The sequence below is a fragment of the Aquarana catesbeiana genome, linkage group LG02 (genome assembly GCF_042186555.1).
Source record: "Aquarana catesbeiana isolate 2022-GZ linkage group LG02, ASM4218655v1, whole genome shotgun sequence".
In the NCBI taxonomy this organism is placed as follows: Eukaryota; Metazoa; Chordata; class Amphibia; order Anura; family Ranidae; genus Aquarana; species Aquarana catesbeiana.
The window spans coordinates 177,069,209-177,092,203 of NC_133325.1; the positions used below are offsets into that span (position 1 = coordinate 177,069,209).

At 46.2% G+C, this 22,995-nt stretch overlaps 1 protein-coding gene across 2 annotated transcripts in view; it reads left to right on the top strand.

Annotated features, from left to right (window-relative positions):
• LOC141127438 (retinol dehydrogenase 16-like) overlaps positions 1-22,995 on the top strand; it is a 198,537-nt gene that overhangs the window by 62,727 nt on the left and 112,815 nt on the right. The window contains exons 4-5 of one of the 2 annotated variants that reach the window (XM_073613871.1): positions 2,355-2,518; positions 22,068-22,631. In XM_073613871.1, coding sequence (XP_073469972.1) covers positions 2,355-2,518; positions 22,068-22,285 — 382 coding nt within the window. In that variant the 3' untranslated portion in view covers positions 22,286-22,631. Of the gene's footprint in view, positions 1-2,354; positions 2,519-22,067; positions 22,632-22,995 lie in introns of those variants that run through there. The other variant, XM_073613868.1, reaches the window with a different exon arrangement.

The following is a 22,995-nucleotide window of genomic DNA, read 5'->3' on the forward strand; positions in this document are numbered from 1 at the left end:
AACTTCTAGCAACCCAATCAGTGAGTGGTAATGGTGTGCAGTAACCTATAGTAACCCAATCAGTGAGCAGTAATGGTGTGCAGTAATCTCTAGCAACCCAATCAGTGAGCAGTGATGCTGTGCAGTAACATCTAGCAACCCAATCAGTGAGCGGTAATGGTGTGCAGTAACGTCTAGCAACCCAATCAGTGAGCGGTAATGGTGTGTAGTAACGTCTAGTAACCCAATCAGTAAGCGGTAATGGTGTGCCGTAATCTCTAGCAACCCAATCAGTGAGCGGTGATGCTGTGCAGTAACATCTAGCAACCCAATCAGTGAGCAGTAAAGTTGTGCAGTAACGTCTAGCAACCTAATCAGTAAGTGGTAATGGTGTGCAGTAACCTCTAGCAACCCAATCAGTGAGCGATAAGGGTGTGCACTGTGCAGTAACCTCTAGCAACCCAATCAGTGAGCAGTTTGCCCAGGGCCCAATCAATATTAAAGATGGCCCTGCTCCTCTGCACCCACCCCCTAATCCAGGGCCTTCTCTGCACTCCTCTCCTAGTCCAAGGCCTCCTCTACAGCCCATCCCAAGTTCAGAGCCTCCTCTGTACTCTGCTCTCCGAATCCAGGTCCTTTACCACATCAACCCCACTTTTCAAGTCCAGAGCCTCCTCTACACCCCCAGTCCAGGGCCTCCAGTGTACTCCCCTCCTAGTCCAGGGCCTCCTCTGCATCTCCCAGTTTGGGGCCTCCTCTGTACCACCTAGTCCAGGGCCTCCTATGTGCTCCCCTCCTAGTCCAGGGCCTCCTCTGCATCCCCCCCAGCCCAGGGCCTCCTCCGCACCCCCCCAGTCCAGGGCCTCCTCTGCACCCCCCCCCCCATCCAGAGCCTTCTTTGAAGCCTCTGCTTCTCTGGGATGCCTCATGCAGAAAAGACATAGGCTGTTAGGGCATTGGGCAGGACTAGGAGGGAGACCTCAGAGCATTCCGCCGGGGGGGTGCCACTCGCACCAGGTGCAATGGACAAGCAGCATAGTTTGCCAAATACCGGAGAATCAAATAGGATTGAGTCCACACAGGCGCACTAGCGCTGAATCACTTCGCTCCTCCCGCCCAGCCATCCTATAGAAAAGCATTCCAGAGCACCACTGCAGCTACTGTTGCTTAGTAGACATGTGCATACTGAAATATTTTGTTTCGGAATTTCGTTTTCGTCCGAAAAATAAATTTATTTAGTTACTCCCGAAATTCGTTTTTATTTATTTCGTTTTTTGTTAAAAATTGCATTCGTTCGAAAATCCAAATTAAGGTTGAATCTGTCATTGAAGGCTTATGGTGTCTGTCGAATGTTCAAAGAAGATTCGACGGAGCAGCTAAACTGTACGACGCCGTATAGTTTACCTGCTCCGTCGAATCTTCTTAGAACGTTCAACAGACACCATAAGCGAAAGTACGTGTGTACTTAGTTAAGCTATTTTACTGCTCCTCCTCTTTGGTTACAATCAGCCAATAACATTCATCATCATTTTTTTTATTTATCTTTTCTCCCCTACGTCGAATCTTTTCTCCCCTACGTCGAATCTTTGCTCCCCTACGTCGAATCTTTTCTCTCTATGTAGAATAATCTTGGACTAATAGAGTTAAGGTCAGGCACATTCGACCACAGGTTAGATGGACATAGATTGTTATTGTCATCATCATGTTGAATCTCCTATCTATATCGAACTGTTGTAGCAATGAAAACGAAATTAAAGCATTTGTTTATGTCGGATCTTTCGTTTTTCGGATTCTGCACTTTCGTTATCGTTTGTTCAAAACGATAACGAAAATACCTGAAATTCGGACGAAAATGCATTCGGACGAAAACTAATGCACATGTCTATTGCTTTGCAACATAGCAACAGCAGCTGGAGCGTCACTCTGGAATGCTTTCCTATAGGGTGGGTGGGAGGAGCAGAGTGATTCAGCGCTAGTGCATCTGTGCAGTCTCCCTCCTATTTGATTTTCCGGTATTTAGCAAACTATGTAGCGGGCACTGCCTGTCCATTACACTTAATCAGGCTGCAGTGACACCCTTAGAGCAGCAGTTCCCAGTGCGGGTGGGGGCAGCATTCCTGGGGGCGCCCCTCTAGATGCGTCACCCGGGGCAGGCGCCAGGGTGCTACCAGGGTTCTTTGGTCTGAGTGCCCACTATATCTGTAGCTTCCCCACTGCTCTTTTTAGTCATCCACAACCAGACATAGAGAAGTGCAGGTACAAAAAGGTGAGAGCAATATGCAGAGACAAGATGTTTATGTTATTCTTCACCCTTTTACCTTCCTCTTTTTGCAGAAGTGCAGTAGTAGAATTATTTTATTATGGTGTTTTTTTAGGAATGAAATGCATCCATTTGGAGTAAAAGTGAGCATAATTGAACCTGGATTTTTCAGTACACTAATAACCAACACGGATTTACAAAAAGAAAATATAAAAATCTGTTGGGAGAAAACCTCTGAAGAAGTCCGAGAAGCCTACGGAGAAGAGTATTTTAGAAAAGGTGGGTGAAACTACTCTATGAACTCCTCGAAAATCAGCTTCAATCAAAAAGTTATAATCTTCATAATATTCAGTATTATTGAAAATGGTGGTGCCATCATGGTGTTTGCTCAGATGTCTCTGCCGGCCTTTGGGTTCTGAAAGATCCCTTTGGCACATCTGCACACATGCAGGTGATTTCCAATGCATATGCAAAGATGGCGAAGGTTTGGAACTTCACTAATAGCCATCTTTGCCCTTGAGTGGGAAACCCCACGCTTCTGCAGATGGATGGGGGACCCCACGCATGCACAGATGTGCCACAGGGCTTACTTGAAACCCAAAGCCCTGCAGCACATCTGCACATGCGAAGGAAGGTGGGGAACAAAAATGGAATTCTCATCTAGGTGAGAAATGTGAAAGTGTAGCTTAAATGGCATAAAGAGATAAATGGCATAAAAAATACTTTTATGTACAATTGTAAGAGAGGGAGGGAGGAGGAGGCATGACAACAAACGATCAATTATACTTTACCCACTTCATCCCCGGAAGGATTTACCCCCTTCCTGACCAGGCTATTTTTGCAATACGGCACTGTGTTATTTTAACTGACAATTGCGCGGTAGTGCGATGCTGTACCCAAACAAAATCGATGTCATTTTTTTCCCCACAAATAAAGTTTTCTTTTGGTGGGATTTGATCACCACTGCGGTTTTTATTTTTTGTGCTATAAACAAAAAAAGACCGACAATTTTGAAAAAAAAAACAATATTTTTTACTTTCTGCTATAATATATATCCCCCCAAAAAATGGAAAAAAACAAATTTCTTTCTTCTTCCTAATCAATTTAGGCAAATATGTATTCTTCTACTTATTTTTGGTAAAAAAAAATCCCAATAAACATATATTGATTGGTTTGCACAAAAGTTATAGCGTCTACAAACTATGGGATAGATTTATGGACTTGACGGTGATCAGCGATTTTTAGCAGGACTGCGACATTGCGGTGGACAAAACAGACCCTAAGGGCTAGTTTACACTTGCTTCAAAATATGGCTTTGGACAGGGTTTGTTAAAGCTCTATGAAAGAGAGGTACGGAGCTGAGTGAAACGATCGGTGCAGGGCCGGCATGACAGTGCTGGGGATTGCACAGTTATCAGGTGGAATAAGGATTCTGGCCCCTTTAAGGATAAGGGAGGGGCTGAGGGAGCAGTGAGGGGAAGTAGAGCAGGAGGGGGGAAGTGATGTCATTCTGAGAAGCGGAGGTGGAAGAAGATTATCACAGCTCCTCACCGCTCTGCAAAAACCAGGTTTTTACCCCTTATTAGGCTGAGATTAGACGGGATGGCAGCGATGGAGGGATTTTTGGATGATTTGAGAGCGGCGGTTGCCGCTCACGGCGCGGACTGGCTGCAGCAGCAGCTTATACAGATAGCTGGAGAGAGAACAGCGGCGAGCGGGGGGGGGGCCGCCCCCACCTCGTGCTCGGCGGTCCCAGCCTCCTGAGAGGTATAGCCCAGCTTCAGGCCCCAGTGAGTCCCGGGGGAGGGGAGGACAGGAGGACAACAGGGATCCCCAGAGTATGGTCAGTGATCGGCCCCCTGTGACCAGAGCAGGGGAAGCCAGGGGAGCCAGTCGCAGAGGCAGAGGGACAGGTGCCAGGACACCCAGCAGACCACGTGGCTCTTCACCCCCAGCGCGTCGCAGGTGTATGACACTCAGGGATGGAGCAGCAGGGATGGAGAGGAGGAATGACACCAGAGAGAGGGGAGCAGCCTGCCAGGAGACAGCGCAGATGGCTGGGTCGGCTGGCAACACTCGGCAGCATAGGAGTGGGTCAGCGAGGAATGCAGGGTCGGGCGCCAGTGCAGCCAGCAGCCAAGTGTTAAGTACTCCACCACGTGGAAGTCGCAGAGGTTCGGCTAAGGGGGCATCTAACGGGTCTGGCGGTACTCCTGAAAGAGAAGGCCGTCCACAGCACCGCAGACCCTCGGCACCCAGAGCAGTCTCGCCTGGGGTGCAACAGGCGATCGACAGGAACGAACCCATTGATGACCGATCTGAAGGGGAAGTGTCCGGGTCGGATGGAGGAGAAGACGAAAGACTCCCTGCGGCGGTGGTTCCAAGAGTGGCGGCTGTTGGGTCCGGTCCAGGTCAGCCCGGTGAGTCAGTTTCTTCAAATTCTTTTACAGCTTTATTACATGCCCTATTGGGTCAAGGAGAACAGGGGGGGACTACAGCATACAGGGGGGACAACAGGGTCGGGGGTAACTGGGCCTACCTTGGCCACACCGACAGTGGGGGTACCCGGGTCTGGGAACATGGGATTAAGGAAGCTGTTAGTCGGGCTGAAGGAGCTAGTGACACGGTTTGAGGCAGGGACGAGTGGTAGTCCCACGAGTGCATGGATGGCACCTACCCTTTCGCAGACAGCGGGGGACACCCAGGTCACAGGCGTTCTACCTGTGACACCGGTAGAGGACGTCAGCACGACAGTTGTGGCCACGACTTCGGGGGATCAAGGTAAGACGGGCGAAAAAAGGCCTGATTCAGTTAGGTTGGCAGATGCGGCTAGGAGCGAAGTGTACGTGTGTTTTGAGGGACCTTTGGGAGCCCATTTAAAGACGGAAATAAAAGAAAAGATATGGAAGGGCGAATACGTGGAAATTTTCACGTTATTCCCGTTGAAAAAATTTAACCTGGATAGGTTAAAACCTGTGGAAGGCAAGAAGGAGGATGAGGAAAAGCGGAGATATCGCTTAATTCCACGTACATTTGCTAATTGGCTACAGGCGTTTGCCATTTTAGCGAGTGTGGTAGGTGAAAAAGCACCAGAGAATTGCTCGGCCTTATTTGTTTATTTGGAAGCCATTAGCAAAGCTCACAGGACGTATGGTGGTATGGCTTGGCTACGGTATGATGAACAATTTCGTCAGCGGATGGCGGTAAGACCAAGTCTGCGCTGGGACCATAAAGACATAAGCCTATGGATGAGGTTGATGACGGCGGCGAGGGCCCCGAATCAGTTTTTTCAGGCAGGGGTCGGAGGTTCCGCAGCTCCAGGACAACCGGCCGAAAAAAGATGGGGTTACTGCTGGCAGTTCAACGAGGGCACCTGCAGATTCGGATCCAATTGTCGCTTTAAACACATGTGCTCCGGCTGCGGGGGATCTCATGCGCTGTCCAAATGTTTTAAAAAAAAGGAAAAGGTCGGGTTGGAGATGCTTCGGGTAAGAGGGAGGACTCCGGTGCGGGTGGAAAGGATGTTTCCTTTCCTCAATAGATATCCTGATCGTACAGCGGCTGCTGTATTAGAAGCTGGATTTACGAACGGTTTTCGGATTCCGTGTTCTTTGGCAACAACACCACCAGAGGCTCAGAATCTGAAGTCGGCAATGCAACATCCAGCGATAGTGGCCGAAAAATTGGGGAAGGAGGTAGCTTTGGGCCGCATGGCGGGCCCATTCAAAGAATTGCCAATGCCGGATTTAGTGGTCTCCCCTTTGGGAGTGGTTCCCAAAAAGGAGCCCAACAAGTATAGGCTCATACACCACCTCTCTTTTCCAAAAGGGGGATCGGTCAATGAGGCCATTGCTCCAGAAGAGTGTGCGGTGACGTACACATCCTTCGTTGCGGCGGTGGCGTGGGTACGGAAGTATGGGCAGGGTGCCCTAATGGCTAAGTCTGATATAGAATCGGCTTTCCGGCTATTGCCGGTGCACCCAGACAGTTTTCGGTTACTGGGCTGTACTTGGGAAGGGTCTTATTATGTGGATAGATGCCTGCCCATGGGATGCTCTATATCTTGCGCCCTGTTTGAGACATTCAGCTCATTCCTGGAATGGGCAGTTAGGGACGTCGCGGGGATCAACTCAATCATCCATTATTTGGACGATTTTTTATGTGTAGGACCGGCGGGTTCCAAAATTTGTGCGGTTCTGTTGGGTACACTGCAACACCTGGCAGAGCGTTTTGGGGTGCCCTTAGCTCCTGAAAAAACGGAAGGTCCGACGGTGACTATAACGTTTTTGGGCATTGAGATAGACTCAACTAAGATGGAGTGCAGGCTTCCGATGGACAAGCTGATGCAGTTGCAGGAAGAAGTGTGTGGGACCAGTGGGCTTAGAAAAATACAGCTGAGAAAACTTCAATCGTTACTTGGAAAGCTGAACTTTGCTTGCCGAATCATGCCGATGGGCAGGGTTTTTTGCAGGCGTTTGGCGGCTGCTACAGCTGGGATCAGGGCGCCAACACATTTCGTCAGTCTTACTCGGGAACATAGAGAAGATTTGCGTGTATGGCAGGTTTTCTTAGAGTCTTTCAATGGAAGGGCTCTTTGGATGTCGGGTCCCGTTAGCAACTGTGACCTGGAGCTATTCACCGATGCGGCCGGCTCCACAGGGTTTGGGGCTTTCTGCAAAGGTCAATGGTGCGCGGCCAGATGGCCGGAGGCATGGCAGGAGGCAGGGTTCTTGAAGAACCTTGTTTTATTGGAACTATTCCCTATTGTGGTGGCTTTGGAACTGTGGGGAGAATCCTTCAGGAACCAAAAAGTACGCTTCAATTGTGACAATTTGGGAGTGGTCCAAGTGGTTAACCGGCTGACGGCGGCATCAGTGCCAGTGGTCAGGTTGTTAAGACACTTGGTGCTTCGCTGTTTGCAAGTGAACGCATTTGTTTATGCTGTACACTTACCCGGGGTTGACAACACTTTGGCTGACGCTTTGTCTCGTTTTCAGTGGGACAGGTTCCGGACGTTGGCGCTAGAGGCGGAACAACAAGGGATCGCCTGTCCCATCTGGATGTGGAACATTGCTTTGGAATCGCAGCAAAGTGGATTCGGCAATCCGTGAGTATGGCTACGTGGAATGCCTACTCTAAGGTATGGAGAGCCTGGTTTACTTGTTTAAACGAACTGGGTGTAGCCGCAGATGATCCGACAGTCGGACATGCTGTTCTGTATTTCATCGTTCAGGGTTTTGAGAAGGGTATCTCGGCAGCTGCCATAGACCGCGAGTTGGCAGGTTTGGCCTTTCTTTTCAAATGGCAAGGGATATGCGATTACCCCAAGGAGTTTTGGGTAAGACAGGCTGTCAAGGGGTATAGGAAGTCACACAAAAGCAGGGATGGGAGGCGACCGGTATCATTTGACATGTTGAGAAGGATGTTTAGTTGTTTGGAAAGGGTATGTATATCCGTTTACGAACACAAGTTATTTCGGGCAGCTTTTGCTTTGGCATTTTTTGGGGCACTGTGCATCAGCGAGTTGGTCAGCCCATCTAAGACAATACCAGGGGGCCTCATGGTGGGAGATTTGGAGTTGTGGCATGAGTCGATTAGAGTGTGGATCAGAAGGTCTAAGACTGATCAGGCTGGCAAAGGCAGGTACTTGGAGGTTGGCAGGATTGATGAGGTGAGTATCTGCCCGGTGACTGTCGTACAATCCTTTTTGGAGATTAGATCAGAGTTTGAAGGGCCCCTGTTAATACATGAGGATGGTGGGTTTTTATCGAAATTCCAGTTTGTAGCGGTTTTTAAAAAATGCGTGGTCAGGGTGGGGTGCGACCCGCGACAATTTTCTTCCTATTCCTTCAGGATTGGGGCGGCCACAGAGGCGGCTAGGGCAGGTTTGAGCCAAGACGTCATTCGACGGATTGGAAGGTGGGATTCGGATAGATTTAAATTGTACATCCGACCACAGTTGTTGTAAGTATAGTTGGTTAAGTTAAGGGGCATGTTGGTGGATACTGTATGTTCATTGGCGTTTTTTTTTCGTATTGTTCTTCTTGTTTACAGGTGAAGTGGGCCTGGTATGGATACTCGGCCACTCGTACGTTTTTTGGGGGGGCAAAGAGAGCCGACGTTCGGCCGAACGGCAGACAATTAAGGATCCCCAGGCAAGAAGCACTCGTCAGGTGGATTGGGGTCCCGGGTATGAGATGGAACAGGGTGTTAGGGGAGGTACATAGATTTGCCAGATTTGATAGAGCCCCTGATGTACTACTTCTGCACGTAGGTGGGAATGACATGGGAGCCAGATGCATGAGGGACCTTATTAGAGACATTAAATGTGATTTTTTACGTCTAAAAGCGGCATACCCTAATATGGTCTTAGTCTGGTCTGACATGGTGGGCAGGTTGTCATGGCGTTGGGCATGGTCAGCAAAGAAGGTGAACAGAGCAAGGATCAAAGTGAATAAAGAAGTGAGTAGATTCTTTGTGAAGAATGGGGGCTTAGCCATCAGGCATAGAGAGCTAGAAGTAGATACTTGGAGATATCTACGGAGTGATGGGGTACATTTGAATGAGGTGGGGACTGATCTGTGGGCCCTGGGTGTGCAGGAAGGGATTCAGAGAGGCCTGAGGGTGTGGAGGTGCACTCAAGGGTAAGGGGTTACCCCTTTCGTGCTGTGGCAGTTTGTTTGGTTTCCTTTAATAGGATTGCTCTAGTTACATGTATGAAACATGTTGTACCCATCCAGGGGATGGGGGTTGGTTATGGTACCCATCCATTGGATGGGGAGTTGTTGATGGTACCCATCCATGAAGGTTGGGATTGAAGTGGTGTACCTTCAGGCTATGTAGGGCTTGGAGGAGGTAAAATGGTTTCGGTCACCGGAAGTTAGGGTACTGCCGAGTCAGGGGTTCCCGACTGGCAGGTTCAAGGAAAGAATTGTTTACAGTGACCATGGTGACAGTTTACGTATAGTTTCACAATAAAGTATTATTAAAAGTTACGGTTATTTATGTATATATTTATGGTATTTTATATTTAATAAAGAAATTTAAGGCCGTGAGGCCATTTACTCCAAAAACTAGTTCGAGTCATTTATATGTTTTTGGAGGGAGGGTAATGTGGGATAATGTAAAATGGTAGGAGACTGGGCTTATACCCCTACAGTGTCAAGAGAGGCACGGAGCTGAGTGAAACGATCGGTGCAGGGCCGGCATGACAGTGCTGGGGATTGCACAGTTATCAGGTGGAATAAGGATTCTGGCCCCTTTAAGGATAAGGGAGGGGCTGAGGGAGCAGTGAGGGGAAGTAGAGCAGGAGGGGGGAAGTGATGTCATTCTGAGAAGCGGAGGTGGAAGAAGATTCCCACCCACCCGCCCTAAGTTTTTGGCAGTTTGTTTGGTTTCCTTTAATAGGATTGCTCTAGTTACATGTATGAAACATGTTGTACCCATCCAGGGGATGGGGGTTGGTTATGGTACCCATCCATTGGATGGGGAGTTGTTGATGGTACCCATCCATGAAGGTTGGGATTGAAGTGGTGTACCTTCAGGCTATGTAGGGCTTGGAGGAGGTAAAATGGTTTCGGTCACCGGAAGTTAGGGTACTGCCGAGTCAGGGGTTCCCGACTGGCAGGTTCAAGGAAAGAATTGTTTACAGTGACCATGGTGACAGTTTACGTATAGTTTCACAATAAAGTATTATTAAAAGTTACGGTTATTTATGTATATATTTATGGTATTTTATATTTAATAAAGAAATTTAAGGCCGTGAGGCCATTTACTCCAAAAACTAGTTCGAGTCATTTATATGTTTTTGGAGGGAGGGTAATGTGGGATAATGTAAAATGGTAGGAGACTGGGCTTATACCCCTACAGTGTCATGCTAGTCAGAGCTCCTGTCACAAAATAAAATGGTTAGCTTACAGTCCTGTTTACACCTTGCTTTTGCTTTGCTTTGCTTTGGCTTTGCTTCAAACATTATACCCCATGTAGCTTTAGTGGTGCTTCAAAGCGTCCAAATAGCCTCCATAGAAGTCTATGGCAAAGCTCACTTGAAGCCTCACCGAAGCCCCATTGAAGCTCCACTAAAGCCTCATCGAAGCCCCACTGAAGCCTCGTCGAAGCCTCATCGAAGCACGAAGTAGGGTTGCCACCTGTCCAGTTTTGATCCGGATAGTACGGGGTTAGAATGCTGTGCCCAGGTTTCCCTCTGCCTGACACCCAAACTCCAGTGCCGCTGACAGTGGGTACTGGGGTTGTCCCGATACCACTTCTTTAGGACCAAGTACAAGTACCGATACTTTTTTTTTAATGTAACGTGACAGTGTTTTTTTTTTTGTTTTTTTTAGGGGGGGGGGGGGGGTGAACGGTGTCTGTGTGTTTTTTTTTTATTTACATTTATTATTTTTTACAATAATATTTTTTTTTTTCTTTATTGCAATACGTGTTTTTTTTTTTTTTAATCAGCCCTGTTGGGGGGCTTTGGTGAGATACCAGAGGTCTTTACAGACCCCTGATATCTCCCCCCTGAGACAGAGAAAGAGACAGAGGATAGAGATTCCCCAGTCCCTTTCTCTGCAGCCTCAGCTGCACTGAGAATGAATGGAGAGGAGAGAAGACAGCGGCTCCTCTCCATTCATAAACTGAGACATCGTAATCACAGGAGATTACAATGTTTCAGTTATGTGAATGGACAGAGTCAGCCGACTCTGTCCATTCACACAGCGGAGAGGGACAGCACAACGGAGGGGGACAGAGGAAGAGAGAGGGACAGTGGAACGGAGGGGGACAGAGAAGGAGAGGGGAACAGAGGGGGACAGCGGAGGGGGACAGAGGAACGGAGGGGGACAGCGGAGGGGGACAGAGGAACTTAGGGGGACAGCGGAGGGGGACAGAGGAACGGAGGGGGACAACGGAGGGGGACAGAGGAATGGAGGGGGACAGCGGAGGGGGACAGAGGAACGGAGGGGGACAGAGGAACGGAGGGGGACAGAGGATCAGAGGGGGCACGGAGAATGCGGTGATCGTGTGTGGGGGAGTTACAAGCACCGATCACCGCTGTATGTCACTAAGCAGCTGAAAGCCGCGGGGGGAGAAGTTTGTAACTCCCCCACGCGCCGATCACCGCGGACTGTACAGGTATCGGCGGAAGCATCGGGAGCATTTGACCTAGTACAAGTACTTGGCAAATGCTCGGTATCGGTGCCGATACCGATACTAGTATCGGTATCGAGACAACCCTAGTGGGTACCATGGGGCCTCCTGTAGGGGCCCCAGCACACAGGGGGACCCGGACAGCAGGGGGATCGGATCGGCGGGCGGAGCGGTTAAAGAGGAGTCAAAACATAAGGGAGAGAGAGAGGCGCCAGGTAGCTGCTGGTTCAGTAGTTTTTAATAAATGAGATGTTTAAAAACAATCCACTTACTCTCCATGTCAGAGCTGTAGGCCTGTCAGTCTGTGAAGTGCGCTGGCCCATTCTCCCAATCCATGCTGCTGTTTCACTAAATCACTGGAGGAAGCCAACTGCAGTGGAAACTGCAGTGAGCTGTCAGATAGCCTGGGACGCTGTGACCAATCAGAGCGTTCCAGAGGCTTAACCACGCCTCCATCATCAGAGGCTGACAGTTCACATGAGTTTCCTGCGGCTCTCTGCTTCCTCCAGCAGATTCTACTCACTACATGTAGTGCCGATTCCCCCTACTGCCTGAGCTTCCCCCAGTTCCCCCCCTCCCCTCACGCCACAGTGCTGCTGGCTCCTCTTGTCTCCCCCCAGCTGCTGTGGGGGAAGGGGCTAGTAAATATGTCATTTACCAGCACCTTCCTTTTCTAAATGATCACGCTTTCTCACTGTGTTCATTCATACCTAAAGCATAGTAAACTGTGTTTTCTATGCTTCCGTTTGTGAATGATCAGGAAGCCGCTCAGCACAGAGCACTGCAGTGGAGTCTACAGAGAAAGGCGTGTGTGTTTGAGCTTTGGGGTGCACACCCTAATGTAACAGGCTGCGCACACCTATGGTATGAATACCACCATCAGATGTATACAGCAGCCTGTAAGACACTACGGCCAAAAACCTCCGCTGCCCTAACATTCACCTGATAAAACCTTGTGAACGTATGAACCGAAGACCAAGTAGTGGCTTTGAAAATCTGTGCCACTAACGCCTGATGGTGAAAAGCCCAGGAGGTACCAACACCCCTGATAGAATCAGCTCTTACCCCGAAGGGAGGAGCTTTACTTTTCAGGCCATAGGCCTAAATTATTAACTGGCGAATTCAAAATGAAATGGATGCTTGCCCCTTCTTGGGGCCTTCAGGCAAAACAAAAAATGCATCAGAACTTCTGATGCTTGCAGACCTTTCCAGATAAACTCTGACTGCCTGAAACACATCCAAAAGGTGCAACTGTTTCTCCTCTGGCGAACCAGGCTGAGAGAAAAAAGACGTTAGAACAATATCTTGATTTAAATGAAAACCAGAAACCACCTTAGGCAGAAAAGACGGAAGAAGGCGTACCACCACTTTATTATGGTGCAAAATCAAATACGGCTTTCTACAGGAAAGAGCCGCCAGTTCTGAAAACCGTCTATCCAAAGTAATTTCAAAAAGAAAAACTAACTTCCGCATCAAAAGAACAAACAGAATTTCATTCATCGATTCAAAGTGTTGCTTCTGTAGCACTAACAGAACCAAATTCAAATCCCAAGAACAAAGAGGCATCTTAACAGGAGTCATTCCCTGAAGAAAAGTTCGGACCAGGGAATGCAAAGCCAAGGGATTCTGGAAGTACACTGACAAGTCCGAGACTTGTCCCTTAATTGTTGCCAAGGCTAACTTATTGTCTAAGCCTGACTGAAGAAAAGGGAGTACTCTCCCTCCCAAATATTTGCATTCACCAAAGTAGATATCACTGGTCCTGAGATACCACGATCTCCTAACACCCTGGCCTCAATAGCCACACCATCAAATTCAGCGAGCGTAAATTCAGGTGGAAGATAGGACCTTGCAGATCGAGCCAGAGCATAAGCGTCCCAGGCTCGTCTTCTGCTAACTTCATTATTTCTCGCTACCAGGCCCTCCTGATTCAGGCCGGAGCTACCAGAATGAAAGGCGTCCTTTCCTCTCTGGTTCTGCACAAGAGATGTGGCAGGAGAGTAATCGGGGGAATGCATAGATTAGGGAGAACCAGGCCCAGGGAACTACCAGAGCATCCACCCCAATCACATGGGGATCACTTGCTTTGGATACAAACTGCTGAATCTTGCAGTTGAATCTGGATGCCAACAGATCTACCTCCAGCGTGCCCCACCACTGGAAAATCTGCAAAAATACCCGTGGGTGCAGAGACCATTCTCCTGGATGTAACTGTTGGCAGCTGAGAAAGTCTGCCTTCCAGTTCTTTACACCCGGAATGTGGACTGCAGACAGCACTGGCACATGCTTTTCTGCCCAAGACAGCACATGACTGACCTCCCTGTGGGCCAGATGACTCTTGGTGCCGCCCTTGGAGCCGTAGCACTGTCGGTTTGTACCCTTACCGGGTGACCCTGTAACCTGGATGTCCAAAAGCTCAGCGTGAGGCGTATTGCCCGAAGCTCTAAGATGTTGATAGACAATGTCTGCTTCCCCAGGAACCATTTCCCCTGGACTGTGGAACCCTCCATGACCGCGTTCCAGCCAGTCAGACTGGCATCCGTGGTCACTACCTACCATACCACCGGAGGAAAAGACCTTCCTCGTACCAGACTCTGGTCTATTAACCACAAAGTGAGACTTCCACAATCCTTGGGGGTTATGATCATGCAGGAATCTAGAGCCTGCATCTTCTTGTTCCATGCAGACAGAAAGTTCTGCTGCAACGCCTTGAAATGGAATTGGGCATAAGGAATTGCCTCGAATGAGGACATCATTCTTCCCAGAATACTCACACAGAGTCGGACAGAAGGGTCTTTTTCCCGTTATTTGTCGAACTTGCTCCTTTAGGGCATTGACCCTTCTTGGGGGCAAGAACACCTTTGTCTGGACTGTGTCCATAATCAGACCCAATTGTTCCAGACCCTGAACTGGCTTCAAAACCGACTTCTCGCCATTTATGATCCAGCCCAGGTGCTCCAGGAATTGAACCATAAAGGCCACATTTCGTATCTAAATCTGCAACGACTGATCCCTGAGTAGGAGATCGTGTAGGTATCCTGCAATCAGGATCCCCCGAGACCTTAGCAGACCCAGCACTGGCGCTAGGATCTTTGTGAAGACCCCGGGGATGGTTGCGAGACCTAAGGGCAGAGCCACCAACTGAAAGTGCTTCTCCTCTATTACAAAGCGCAAAAGCTTTTGGTGAGGCTGAAAAATTGGCACGTGCAGGTATGCATCCCTGATATCTATGGATGCCAGGAAATCTCCTACTTGGAGAGAGGCCACCACAGAGCGGACTGATTCTATCCGAAAGGCCCGTATTGAAAGATAACGGTTCAGCGCTTTTAGATCCAGAATCAGTCTTATGTCTCCATTTGGTTATGCAACCATGAACAGGTTCGAATAACACCCTGTACCTCTTTCGGGAACCGGGACCTCCATAATAACACCTTGCCATTTTAGGCGATCTAGTGCCTGAAATAATAAGCCCTTTTTTGAAACGTCTGTGAGAACGCTGGACCTTCAAAATCTTTGAGGAGGGTAGGACTGTAACTCCAGCCTGTACCCCTGAGACACTGTGGAGATGACCCACTTGTCCTGAACCAGCTTTTCCACACTTCTGAAAACTGCCGCAATCTTCCCCCCACCCACACGAGTGGGGGCGTCCCTTCACAAGGAAGGCCTGGAGCCAGTCTTGGAGGATTTTTGGACCCAAGGCCTCTTTTGGCACTGACCTTGCTGTTTACACTTTCCCCCAGATCCCTGGTGCCATCAAAACTACCTAGGGCCTGACACCCTGAAGAAGCAGCGCGCGGACCCTTAAAAGAGGGCCGTTTAGCTACCTTCTTTACAGGAAGAAGGGATCTCTTGCTGAATGGAGTCTTTCAAGGGCATATATAGCAAAGCATAGATCCTAAGGCAAATCTGCCTGATCCTCAGCAAGATCTCAGCAAGATCTTCTCCCCAATTGGGCCGTTTTGCCTGATCCTTCAAGGCTTGACAGACCCCAATTGCTGCCACTGTGGGCTGAATAGCGGACCCTCCCAGAGCGAAGGAGGCCTTTAACAAGGCTTCCAGCTTCTTATCCGCAGGATCTTTAAAGACACGTGTACATTATCCACTGGTCGGGTTAAGGTCTTGCTCAGGGAGGAAACTGCTGCATCTACAACTGGCATGCTCCACTTCTTACTAAAGCCTTCCTCCATTGGATATAACAGGGAAAATCTTTTTGGAGGCACAAACATCCTGTCTGGGTGCTCCCAGTCAGAATATACCACCTGCTCTAAAAGTGGGTAAAAAGGAATTACCTGCGTACCCTGCTGAGGTTTCAAAGAACCCAGGGAGGAACAAGGTGTTTCAGGGGCCTCTACTGGAGGCAACTTAAAAAGCTGTATGAACCATCTGTGTAAGAGTATGAATGAGAAGCTTATGTGATTGAGAGGCTGATATAACCTGAGCTTCTTCAGGCTCTGATTCACCTGAGGCAGATTCCTCTGATTGGATACCCCCTGTATCCTCAGCCACCACCTCTTCTACTTCATCAGCCCAGTCCTGCTCCAATATAGGAGGAATAGGGGAAGAGGATCTGTGTGCCATGATGTACGGAAAATAAATATAGTTAAAATCCAGATAGATACATAAGATGCACCCTAAAGCGGAACTAGACTCTCTCAATTAACATTAACTAACTTTAACCACTTCCCGCCCGCCATATAGCAATATGACAAGCGGAAAGTGGTCCTGTTATCCTGACCGGACGTCATATGATGTTATCAGGATAACCCGCGATCGCACGCCCGCCGGGGCGTCAGTCTGACACACCACATCTCCGATCTGGGTAAAGAGCCTCTGACAGAGGCTCTTTACCACATGATCAGCTGTGTCCAATCAATAGGTAGCGAGGAAGTGAAATCACCATTTTACGCCCTTAGAAATCCTGAAGGCGGTGCTTGGTTTTCGGGGACCTGTACACGGCTAGGCTCCCAAAAAGTCTCACACATGTGGTATCCCCATACTCAGGAGAAGCAGCAGAATATATTTTGGGGTGTAATTCCACATATAACCATGCCATGTTTGAACAAAAAATCATTTAGTGACAACTTTGTGTAAAAAATAAATAAATAACAATTTTAATTTTCCCGAATCTCGTGGCAAAATATAAAATATTCCATAGACTCAACATGCCTATCAACAAATATCTTGGGGAGTCTACTTTCCAAAATGGGGTCATTTGGGGGGGTTTGCACTGTCCTGGCATTTTATGCGCAACATTAGAAGCTTATGTCACACATCACCCACTCTTCTAACCACTTGAAGACAAAGCCCTTTCTGACACTTTTTGTTTACATGAAAAAATATTTTTTTTGCTAGAAAATTACTTTGAACCCCCAAACATTATATATATTTTTAAAGCAAAGGCCCTACAAATTAAAATGGTGGGTGTTGCATTTTTTTTTTTCACACAGTATTTGCGCAGCGATTTTTCAAACGCAATTTTTTGGGAGAAAAAAACACTTCTTTTAATTTTAATGCACTAAAATACACAATATTGCCCAAATGTTTTATGGAATAAAGATGATCTTATGCTGAGTACATGGGTACCAAACACGACATGCTTTAAAATTGCACACAAACATGCAGCGGCGACAAACTACATACATTTTTAAAAGCCTTTAAAATGCTATACAGGTTACCACTTTAAATTTACAGAGGAGGTCTACTGCTAAAATTACTGCCCTCGATCTGACCTTTGCGCTGATACATGCATGGTGCAATTGCTGTTTACATATGACACCAGACCAACGCTTGCGTTTGCCTTTGCGTGTGAGCACGGGGGGTGACAGGGGTGCTTTTTTTTATTATTATTATTTATTTTGCTTTTTTATTTTATTTTTAACCACTTAAGCCCCGGACCATTTTGCTGGTCAAAGACAAGAGCACTGTTTGCGATTCGGCACTGCGTCGCTTTAACTGACAATTGCGCGGTCGTGCGACGTGGCTCCCAAACAAAATTGACGTCCTTTTTTTCCCATAAATAGAGCTTTCTTTTGCTGGTATTTGATCACGTCTGCAGTTTTTTTTTTTTTTTGCGCTATAAACAAAAAAAGAGCGTCAATTTTGAAAAAAATGCATTATTTTTTAGTTTTTGCGATAATAAATATCCACAAAAAATATATAAAAAAACATTTTTTTTCCTCAGTTTAGGCCTATACGTATTCTTCTACATATTTTTGGTAAAAAAAAATCGCAATAAGCGTTTATTGATTGGTTTGCGCAAAAGTTATAGCGTCTACAAAATAGGGGATAGTTTTATGGCATTTTTATTAATATTTTTTTTTAACTAGCAATGGCGGCAATCTGCGATTTTTATGGTGACTGCGACATTATGGCGGACACATCGGACAATTTTGACACATTTTTGGGACCACTGGCATTAATACAGCGATCAATGCAAAAAAATTGCATTGATTACTGTAAAAATGTCACTGACAGTGAAGGGGTTAACCTCTAGGTGGCGCTGTAGGGGTTAAGTGTCTCCTCCTGGAACTTAAGGAGAGTGTTTCTAACTGTGGAGGGGAGGGGCTGTGTGTGACACTACACTGATCGCCGCTCCCGATCACAGGGAGCAGAGAACAGTGACAGTGTCACTAGGCAGTACGGGGAGATGCTTGTTTACATTAGCATCTCCCCGTTCTTCCTCACCGTGAGATGATCGCGGGCATCCCCACGAACATCGGGTCCGCGGGACCCGTGATCACTGTCACGGAGCTCCCGGCGGGCACGCGCGCCCAAAAGCCGCCTCTTAAAGGGCAACGTACAGGTACATTAATCTGTACCTGTACGTGCCCTTCTGCCGCAGTATATCTGCGTGAGGCGGTCGGGAAGCGGTTAAACTGTTCCTTTAATTTTTTTAAATCATTTTTATTGGTATCTCAGGGAATGAAATATCCCCTATGATAGCAATAGGTAGTGACAGGTACTCTTTTTTGAAAAAATTGGGGTCTATTAGACCCTAGATCTCTCCTCTGCACTCAAAGCATCTGACCACACCAAGATCAGTGTGATAAAATGTTTTCCCAATTTCCCAATGGCGCTGTTTATATCCGGCGAAACCTAAGTTATGAAATGCTCATAGCTTCCGGTTTCTTAGGCCATAGAGATGATTAGAGCCATTCTGGTCTCCGATCATCTCTATGGTCAGCTGGCGGAACCACCGCCTGCATTCTCGGGTTCCCTGTTGGGGCAGGAGAGCCCGAGAAAACCATGGAAGATGGTGGGGGGCATTCCCTCCCACTGCTTGTACAAGCAGTCTAGAGGCTAATTAGCCACTAGGATTGCTTTTTTATGAAAGTCGAACCACTGGCTGAAAATAATGATACCAAGATGATACCTAAACCTGCAGGCATCATTCTGGTATAAACACTCAAAGTCCAGCAACATACCAGTATGTTGCTGTTCCTTGTTGGGCATATATTGTAATGCTCTTTTTTCATGCAGCCTGTGGGCTTAACAAAAGAAACTGATCGGTGGGTATGCCCACCATTAGAATACCGCCCTTCATCCACCCACTTCTAATGATGGGCATACATGCACCATTTTTTTTTTTAAACTGTGGTGGTGAAATCACCTCCTACAGCGCTGGTGTCGCTGATTTACGTGAGAGCAAACGCTGTTGCTGTCAAGATAAATAAATCAGTGCTGCAGCTGAATGGCGTACCTGAAAAGCAAACAATGGTAACGATAAAACATTAGCTCAATAAAACAACTTGATTTTTTAACTCAAGCTGTGCCTAAAAAATATAAAAATATATGCCGAAGCATGGGGGAATCCGCCCCTAATGTTAGGAGCAAATCGCTCCTCCACCCCTGCCCCCATGCTTCGGCATATATGCTCTTTTTTTAACTGTGGTGGTTAAATCACCTCCTACAGTGCTGGAGTCACGGCTTTACATATCGTGGGAGCAAACGTTGTTTCTGTCAGAATAAATAAACCCGTGCAGCAGCTTTATGGCGTACCTGCTAAGCAAATGTTGATTAAAAAATAAAACAAAGTAACATTACAGTATAACAGTAGGACATACCATACCTGAAAAGAAAATACAATAAAACATAGTAAAACATAAAACATAGGAGGTTATTTACGAAAGGCAAATCCACTTTACACTGCAAGTGCACTTGAAAGTGCAGTCGCTCTAAATCTAAGGGGTAGATTTGAAATGAGTGGAAGATCTGCTGATTTTATCACCCAATCATGTGCAAGCTAAAATGCTGTTTTTTATTTTCCTTGCATTTCCCCCTTGGATCTACAGCGACTTTACTTCCAAGTGCACTTGCAGTGCGAAGTGGATTTTCCTTTAGTAAATAACCCCCATAGTAAAATAAAAACACTACAGTTCTAAAATAGAGGGCGAACAACAGATATAGAACTATAGAGAGCGAACAACAGAGCGGACAATAAAGAGAGAACATAAGAGAGAGAACAATAGAGAGAGAAGAAAATTAAAACCACAACTATTTTTGGCTTTTTTATTATTTTGTGTTTTTGTGTGTTTTTTTTTCTGAAATTTTATATAAACTGTAAACTGTAAACATTTCAGATTAGGGTCTCTCAAAATGTGATGGCCATCTCATCTTTCGAGACCCTGTGTAAGTGTGCCCTAGGAATGTGCAATGCTGTACCCTATGCTAATACTCCACTGGTGTGTGTTGCGTTTGAAACAGTCACCGATGCAGAGACCAGGTTGGTCAGGACAGGAGGGACAATAAAAGCGGGTGTCACACCTAAATCTGCGTTTTCTGCAGACATGACATCTTCTTTGGGGATTTCTTTGGGTAGGGGTACCAGGGAGATCGTACGGAAAATGCCTCTCATGCAGCCGGCTCACTGCATTTGCATTGGGAAGGTGGGCCACAGCACCGTCCGGAAACAGAAGGGCTGTGATGATCTCTTCCTGGAACTTAAGGAAGGATCCAGTTCGTCCTGAAGCTTTGTCTAGCACATAAGCATTCAGCAGAGCCAATTGGAATAAATACAGACACTTTTTTGTACCAGCGTCTGGCCTTACAGGCAATTAGGTACAGCACCAACAACTGGTCGTTGAGGTCCACCCCTCCCATGTTAAGGTTGTGTTCGTGGACAGAGAGAGGTTTCTCCACAACACCAGTCGCCGTAGGAATTTGGAGAGTCGTATCTGCGTGATACGAGTATAACTGTGGCAGCTGGTCCGGAACTGGTTAATGTAGCTTTGTATAAATTAATACATCATTTAATGTATTTAAACCTGGTATCAGCCTGTTGTAGTTCTCTGTACAGTAGAGCTCAAATGGGGAAAGAGAGAAGCAGCACAAGGAGCCAGTTATAGTGTGGTGCTCACTCTGGACACGCTGATAGGAGCAGAAAGCAATAGAGCTAAAGCAATAATGCTTCTCTTTTTACTGTCCAGTCACAGGCTGGGGATGAACAAGACCTGTAAGTATTATGCCCCGTACACACGGTCGGACTTTGTTCGGACATTCCGACAACAAAATCCTAGGATTTTTTCCGACGGATGTTGGCTCAAACTTGTCTTGCATACACATGGTCACACAAAGTTGTCGGAAAATCCGATCGCTCTAAACCCGGTGACGTAAAACACGTACGTCGGGACTATAAACGGGGCAGTGGCCAATAGCTTTCATCTCTTTATTTATTCTGAGCATGCGTGGCACTTTGTCAGGATTTGTGTACACACTATCGGAATTTCCGACAACGGATTTTGTTGTCGGAAAATTTTATAGCCTGCTCTCAAACTTTGTGTGTCGGAAAATCCGATGGAAAATGTGTGATGGAGCCTACACACGGTCGGAATTTCCGACAACAAGGTCCTATCACACATTTTCCGTCGGAAAATCCGACCGTGTGTACGGGGCATTACAGGTATTTTTCTAATAAATACAATATGATTAAAATATATATATATATATATATATATTACTTAACTCCAGCAAAGAATAATCAGACCTCGTGCTTCTCCCAGACAAGGCTGGGCATTGTTGCATAGCTGTGTTAATCTTAGAACTGGATGAACAGAATTATACATTTATGGGCAGGTGAAACAGTCCTTATTAATGTATTTATTCATTTACATATACAGCTAGTCATTTAACTATGTGCCTGGACACATTAGGGATTGATTTATAAAGAATTTGCATACCCATCTACCCATCTGCCGAGTGAGAAGGCATGTACATTTGTACTGTGTGAATGGGACAAAAAAAAATGTAAGTAAGCTATATCATGTGCTGTTTGATTGGAAATGATTGATTTTAAATAGAAAATCCTGCAATTGGTCACTAAATGGAGCTAAGTATTTTAGGAAATTCCTATGATACTTAGCGCCATCTTGTGGTCAAATTCTGTATTTTCCATTTAAAATCAATTCTTTACAATCGAACAGCACAGGATATAGCCTATATGCTTTCATTTTTTGCTCCATCAACATAGAACAAATGTACAAGCACTTTCACTGGGCAAATGCAAGTTCTTTATAAATCAACCCATAAGCATGAGGCTACAAATTATTTTACTATCTGTTTCAAGTGCTTTTATTGTCAATAGTAGATATCATAATACCTGTAATATTCATATATAATATATTATCATTCATATGTATTTTATCTTTCTATTATGTGAATATAATCTGTATATTTATTATTTTAGTTTGCCACTCTGTTGATATGATCGGACCACTCTGCACCAAAAAGCTGTCTCGGGTTACAAACTGCATGAAGCACGCACTAACTGCAGTCCACCCATGGACACGGTACTCTGCCGGCTGGGATGCCAAATTCATACTAGTGCCTCTCTCTTACCTCCCCACTGCAGTTTTTGATTTTCTGCAAATGAGGGGACAGCCTAAACCGGCCCAGGGGATCTGATTTTACATTTCCAGTAAGATTATGTAATAATTACAGCTATCTGAATCCAGTCTGAATAAAAAAGGAAGTGGATATCAGAATTATACTTAACAGGGGCCAACAAAAAATAGACATAGTTTTTATGGCCTGGTAGCATATTTCACACTGTACCACCAAGAACTGGGCAATACACTTTCTAGAGAATCATGGACGTCTAAAATATTGGGCTACTTTTTAGTATGTTTTACAAAACTCACCTCAGTAATTCCAGTATATTTCATGTGATTACCTATTGGATCTATAAAATAATTATTTGGAAACTTTCACTAAACATGAGCCTAACTTTAGAGCACACTGTTTTCATTAAACATTAATTTTGAAATGTGTTTGTATGTTCTTTGCTTGTACTTATTGAACTTTGCTTCATTTTGGGTGTGCAATCAACAACTGATTTGGCTACCAACAAAGAAACATTGCCAAAAAGTGTTTTATTATTGAATGCAGATGTTTATACACTAAGATATAATTGCTGAACTTGAAGAGGGTGCAACTGCAACATGGCTTATGAGGTCATGGGCACCAACAATATCAGCTACACCCACTAATGTAAGAGCTGCAATTTCACAGTATATGGAGAGCCACAGCCTAACTTTAATTGTATACCACTGTGAACATTTTATTAGCAGATAATTACTATGTAGAATCAAATCTTAAACAGCTTGTTCTGTGTT